General features: G+C 53.3%; 2 protein-coding genes across 2 annotated transcripts in view; both read left to right on the top strand.

The window, feature by feature from the left end:
* Positions 1–2,997, top strand: part of LOC104290007 (GTPase IMAP family member 1-like) — a 6,551-nt gene extending 3,554 nt beyond the window's left edge. The window contains exons 4-5 of the mRNA XM_009889053.1: positions 2,246–2,279; positions 2,858–2,997. Of these exons, the coding sequence (XP_009887355.1) occupies positions 2,246–2,279; positions 2,858–2,997 (174 nt within the window). The remainder of the gene's footprint in view (positions 1–2,245; positions 2,280–2,857) is intronic.
* A 1,043-nt stretch (positions 2,998–4,040) lies between these two features.
* Positions 4,041–6,205, top strand: part of LOC104290005 — a 6,928-nt gene continuing 4,763 nt past the window's right edge. Inside the window, exon 1 of the mRNA XM_009889052.1 lies at positions 4,041–4,097. Coding sequence (XP_009887354.1) covers positions 4,041–4,097 — 57 coding nt within the window. The remainder of the gene's footprint in view (positions 4,098–6,205) is intronic.

The following is a 6,205-nucleotide window of genomic DNA, read 5'->3' as shown; positions in this document are numbered from 1 at the left end:
CCCCCCCCCCCTCTCTGGGCAGCCTGTGCCACTGCTCTGCCACCCTCACGGCAGAGAAGTCCCTCTTCAGGTGGAGATGGAACTCCCCATGCTCAAGTTTGGGCCCGTTCCCTCTTGTCCCAGTCTCCAGCCCAGGGAGTCCACATGTAATTACCACATATTTCTGAGGGAGATTATAAACTAAAATACTTCAAACCCGCCATGCCCGGCCTGGCACCATCCCACCGTGGTGCCGCATGTGGCCCCGGGCATCCCAATTTACTGCTGTGCATGCAGCCGCTGCTGCCACCGCTCTTGGAGAAGCCACCGAACATCTGCTCATCGTGTGTGATGGGGAGGAAGAGGAGGGATAACGAAAGCCCTTCGCCGCCGGGCCGGGCATGCGAGATGCGAGGGCGGCCGTGGAACCTGCTGGTTGTGGACCTGTTCCTCAGGCCGTAGCGGTGCCTGCCCCAGGGCACGGTGTTGGGACCTGTCACCCTTCCCCTGCCACCGGTGTCCATCGGGGAGCCGCAGCAGGGGTCAGCCGGACAGGGGACGTTTTGTTTTCCTCGCCAGGTCAGTAAGATGAGGGAAGAGGCATGCAGACAACCTGGACGCTCTGGCAGGGCTTTTCCATCAACGCCTGCGGCACTGAAGTCTCTCCCCGCTGTCTCGGAGCTTTCAGCGCTGTCCTGCAGTGCTGGTCCCAGGGGTACGGGCATGGGAGAAGACAGCGAACTCCTCCCAGCTTTGGGCCAGCTCATCCAGGTCTCCTCTGCAATGCATTTTCATTACAGCAGCTTCGCCAGAGCCACAGATGGCTCCAGGGGCAGCAAAAAGGCTCCGCGGAGTCGAGAGCATCAGCAAAGCAGCGGGGTAAACGAGGGGGGTCCCTCCGAAGGGTCTCACTGCTGGGTGGGCGAGCGATGGGTCTGTGCGGGGCCGTGGCCGGCTCCAGGAACAGCACTGGGGGTGTTCGCTGCTCCCGAGACCGGGAAAGTCCAGCAGGAAACCAGCCCAGGGTGTCAGCCCTCCACCAAAGGTCCCGTGAAAAGGCTTTTCCCGTGGACGCAGCAATAACGAAGATAACTGCAGATAACAAAGCTCAGGGGAGCGAAGGGAAGCGAAGATAGCGTCGGCTTTGCCACGAAGGGCAGCTCCCTTTCCTCATCCCCGTCCCATCCTCCCTAAACATCCCACGCAGCCCAGGTTCTCCCGGAGGGAGGGAGGACGCCCTTCCCAGGACACCCCCTCGCAGTGCGGCGCCTGCTGAGTCCGCGGGGCCGAAACTCCTCCGCTCCCTGGGGAGCGGGGACCCATCGTCCTCCGCCTGAGCTCCTCCGGGGCTCAGCACCAGAGTGAAAAACAGCTGGATGGGGAACCAGCCACAGCCCTCGTCACAGCTGGGAAAGGCCATCGTAAAACCAACGGACGGAACAAACCATAATTAAAACAAACAAACAAAAAACCGGGGCAAGTATTGCATTTCTAAATCCTGCAGGATAAGGTCAGCCCTGAAGCGGTCAGGCAGTTGGACTAGATGGTCAGTGTAGGTCCCTTCCAACGGAACTATTCTATTCTATTCTATTCTATTCTATTCTATTCTATTCTATTCTATTCTATTCTGTATTATTCTATTCTATATTATTCTATTCTGTTCTAGTTCTAGTTCTAGTTCTAGTTCTAGTTCTTCTAGTTCTATTCTAATCTATTCTAATTTACTTTCTGCAAAATAAGCAAAGAATTAAAAACAGCTTAAATAATCAGAAAATACATGAAAGACTCATGTGACGAGTTTAGAGGGAAATAGATTTTAAAACTTCACTGGAGTTAAAATAAAGGAATTTCCTTCTGAAAACATTCCGGCAGGACATGCCTTTTCATTCTTTTGACCAGGATATTTGTAGGGTACAGATAACCACGAGAAGTTAATGCTCCTGAAACGACCCCGCTGTGTTCTACCCCTAAAAACAAGGAGCTTATTAAACTACCATTATGGAAACGCAATCAAAATTTCCACCTCTGCTGACTTTCAGTTCTCATTTAGAAAGAAATATTGGCCAAGCCTTATTCAGGGAAATCAGAACCCACACCCTAAAAGCAGGTATTACAACTTTTTTTTTTTTTTTTCTTTCTTTCTTTCTTTTTTTAACCCTGGCATAACAGCAGCCAAATTTAAAACAATTCACCGAAGGCACCCTTGTGCTTTGTCCCAGAGTTTGAATTTTTGCAGCTTCTGATGGTTATGGATGTTCTTCTCCAGATACGACGGCTGGAGTTCAACCGCCACCCGCGAAGTGCGGCAGGGCATGTTAGAGAGAACGTGTGTGGGAGGAGGTTTCTCTGAATTACAGATCAGCCGTGCTGAGCAAACAGCCTCGTATCGGCTCTCGCTGCTCTCCTACAGCAGAGACTGCACTATCATCGCAGAAGTACGGAAAATATCCCCTCCTCCCGATGGGATGCGCTTTACTTGGGTACTTCTTCTCCCCGCTGCTCCGTGCCCGCAGCCCACGCATCAGCTCTGCCTTCCTCCTCCACGCGCGAGCAGGGCTGACAATTTTTCCCCGCTCATCGGACTGGAGAGGCTTTTACTAGAACAAGTTTTGGCTTCAAAGTTGCCAAGTTGGGTGTCCGGGTACCAAAATGGAAAGGCTATTCATGAAGTAGCCGCACTTCCGGTAAGGCTGGGCACTGGAAAACCCTCTCATTTCCCATGTGAACGCTCTGAATCCTGAGGTCCATCTAGTGGCTGCTCCCTGAAGGCAGAGCTGGGGGCGATCCTGCGATTAGGGAGCCCACGGAAGGAGCCGAGTGGGGCACAGATGGGAAGAAGAGGGCGCAGCCGTTAAACACCATCCCCCCGTGGAACCAGGGATGGAGATCGGCACCGTGGGAACTCTCCACAGTGTTCCCACTGCCGCCGGCGCCCAGTCGCGGTCCTGCTGCCACAGGGATAAGGAGGAGCCGTGTAGAGGGGGCTACGGCGCAGACAGAGGTGTCGATAAGGCATAAGCGGAGAATGTGGCCCAATTCCCAGAGCAGAGGGAATGGGAGGGTGACTGGGTCCTTTCCACCGCCTCTGTCGTAACCAGGGGAAGCTGCAAAACTATCCACGCACAAGAGATCGACGCAACCCACGTAAACTCCACCTGAAAAATAACCGGAAAACCTGGTGGAAGAGGAGGAGGAGGGCCTGGGAGTGTTCAGCCTGAAGAAGAGGAGGCTGAGGGGAGACCTTCTCGCTCTCGACAGCTCCCCGAAAGGAGGGGGGAACAAGGGGGGGTTGGTCTCTGCTCCCAAGGAACAGGCGATGGGACAAGAGGGAACGGCCTCAGGTTGCCCCAGGGGAGGTTTAGGATGGAGATGTGGAGTAAAATCGTCCCCAAAAGGGTGGTGAAGCAGTGGCACAGGCTGCCCAGGGCAGTGGTGGAGTCGCCGGCCCTGGGGGGATTTAAAAGCCGCGTAGCCGCGGTGCTGAGGGACGTGGGTTAGTGGTGGGCTGGGCAGGGCTGGGGGAACGGGGGGACTCCATGATCTCAAGGGTCCTTTCCAACCTAAACAATTCTGTCACTCCGTGATCCTATATATATACCAAGATCCTGATTCAAAACAGAGCATCGGTGCCCAAAGGTGAGGATACACCAACCGTGTCTGGCAGCACAACCCTCCTGCCCACATATTCCTTCCAAGCCTCCACGGTGGTCCCGCAAGAGTGATCCAAACATTCCCAGGCTCTATTCGGGTGGGCAGAACTCTCCTGCACCGCCAGCCAAGAGCACAACCGAAGCACTCACGACGACAGGAACCAGGGGGTGTAATTCCCTCTCTGTGTGAGCCCTGCTGCAAGGGTCCCCTCATTCTGCAGGGTTTATTTGCCAGAGTATGCGGATCCGATGCCCAGCCACGATACAGCCCTGCTGTGCGGCTTTGCCTCAGGCTGCTGTGAAAGAGCTCTCAGCTGCAGAGAGACAAGGAAGGTAAAAATTAGACGTCGAGGCAGCGCTGTTGAGACAGGATCTTCGGTAAATCAAGGACTTGAGAAGGAAAGTGGCATCATGGGGAGAGATAAAATCCTGCAGAAAACCAATCAGCTTACGAAGTTGGTCGTTCAGGTAAGGAATCCTTGGGTCAAGACGCACCAGCGCTGCTGACAGAGCTGGGGGCAGCTCAGCGACACTGCGGGTCTGTTCCGGGGAGCTGCAGACACTGATCCTTCCCCTCCCCTCCTCACTGACGCTGCCTGCACACCACAGACTCTCTGGGTGACGGCTCAGGGGCGCTGAGCACACCCGCATGGCCCGACAGCTCGTTAAATCACAGCTAGCTTTCACACGCGTTAGCCAATAACGAACTGCTTTACACTTTTGAGTTGTAGATATCCTTACAGAGTCCTCCAGCGCCCAGCTAAAGACACCCAGAGAAGCCAGTTCTCCAAAGGCGGTCCATAAAATGGAGGGCAGTGCTTTTGAGACCTCCATGGAGTATTCCAGCAGGAAAATTCAGGGCAGAGCAAATGCCACCAACAGCCTTGACTCCTGCCAAGGCCAGTCAACAAAACCTGCTGCTTTTCTACTTCCTCCATCAGAGCACAAGCCTCGGGGATCAGACACCTCCACCTCCCCATCCCCAAGACTCAACAGCCCGAGTATGAGGGAGAGCAGAGGTGTCGTGGTTTGGCTCCAGCCATCAGCCAGAACCACGCCGCCGCTCGCTCAGGCCCCGCAGTTTGGATGGGGGAGAGAATCAGAAGAGTCAAAGTGAGGAAAAGCTCGTTGGTAGAGATAAAGACATTTCAACAGGTAGAGCAAAAACCGCGCACGCAAGCAAAGCAGACCAAGGAATTCATTCACCGCTTCCCACGGGCAGGCGGGTGTTCAGCCGTCCCCAGGAGAGCTCCATCGCTCGTAACGGGGAGTTGGGAAGACAAACACCATCACTCCAAACATCTCCGCTTCCCTTCTTCTCCCCCAGCTTCATCTGCTGAGCATGACATCACACGGCGTGGAATATCCCTTTGGTCGGTTGGGGTGAGCTGTCCCGGCTGTGTCTCCTCCCAACTCCTCGTGCACCCCCAGCCCACCAGTGGTGGGGCGGTGTGAGGAGCAGAAAAGGCCTTGGCTGCTTAGAAACAACCAAAAACACCGGTGCGCATTTGATATCTAAAGAACCAAGTTAAAAGTTTAGCAAGAAGTTTCAGTTGGGACATGGCTGAGACACCACAGGAGGCTCCTGACCTTGAATAGGGTCTCGGGTGTTCTTTTGCAGTTGCCGACTTCGTCATAAGATAGCAAAAAATGTAACTTCTGGACCAAAGTCAGGCTAAGAGTGTATCCCACCCTAACCGTGGGTAATTATAATGCTAAAACACACACCCCTCTGTGAATAACGAGCGTGCTAATCAGGTAACCCCCCTAAATGCTTTAACCACCAGCTTAGATGCATATGTATGGTTAGAAGCGATGAATAAATTATTATTAACCAATCAGTTGTATTTTGGCCGGTTTGAAAGGTGCGGTGTGCTGGCTGTTGTTAAAATGCCCTGCAGCTGATTCTGCAGAACTGAAATAAAAGCCGAACTCTGGGCTCAGGAGGTCGATCGGCCCTCGCACAGCGGGTGAAGAACAACCCTCATTTCGGGACAACGCTATCACGCTATTCCCATCCCCGACCCCAACCACAGCACTACACCAGCTGCCGGTAAGAAGTCAGCTCCATCCCCGCCGATCCCCGACCCCCGGCAGGGCTGCGGGGGCTCACCCCATCCGCCGTCTGCTGAGCCACCGCGACACCTTCACCCCAAAAACCCCCATTGATGGGACACCCCCCCACCTGTAATTCACCATAAAGAAATCAGTATCAATCCTTATCACAAAATATGATTGCTAATAATGACTATCACTGCTAAATAATTAGCAATGAGCTAAAATTCACCTTAAAAACCCTCAGTGATGGGCCCCCCCTGCCCGTAATTCACCATAAAGAAACTCTTATCAATCCCTATAATAAAACATGATTGCTAATAATGACTATCACTGCTAAAATAATTAGCAGTGAGGTAAAACCCACCTTAAAACCCCCCATTGAAGGGCCCCCCTGCCTGTAATTCGCCATAAAGAAACAATTAGCAATTCTTATCATAAAATGATAGCTAATAATGACTCTGATGGCTAAATAATAAGTAATGATGTAAAAATCCGTGCCGGGGGGGGTGGGGGGTGTG

Source organism: Charadrius vociferus, unplaced genomic scaffold (genome assembly GCF_000708025.1).
Source record: "Charadrius vociferus isolate BGI_N301 unplaced genomic scaffold, ASM70802v2 scaffold1317, whole genome shotgun sequence".
NCBI classification, from domain to species: domain Eukaryota; kingdom Metazoa; phylum Chordata; class Aves; order Charadriiformes; family Charadriidae; genus Charadrius; species Charadrius vociferus.
The sequence above is the reverse complement of the archived record's forward strand: the minus strand, read 5'-3'. Positions and strand labels throughout refer to the sequence as shown.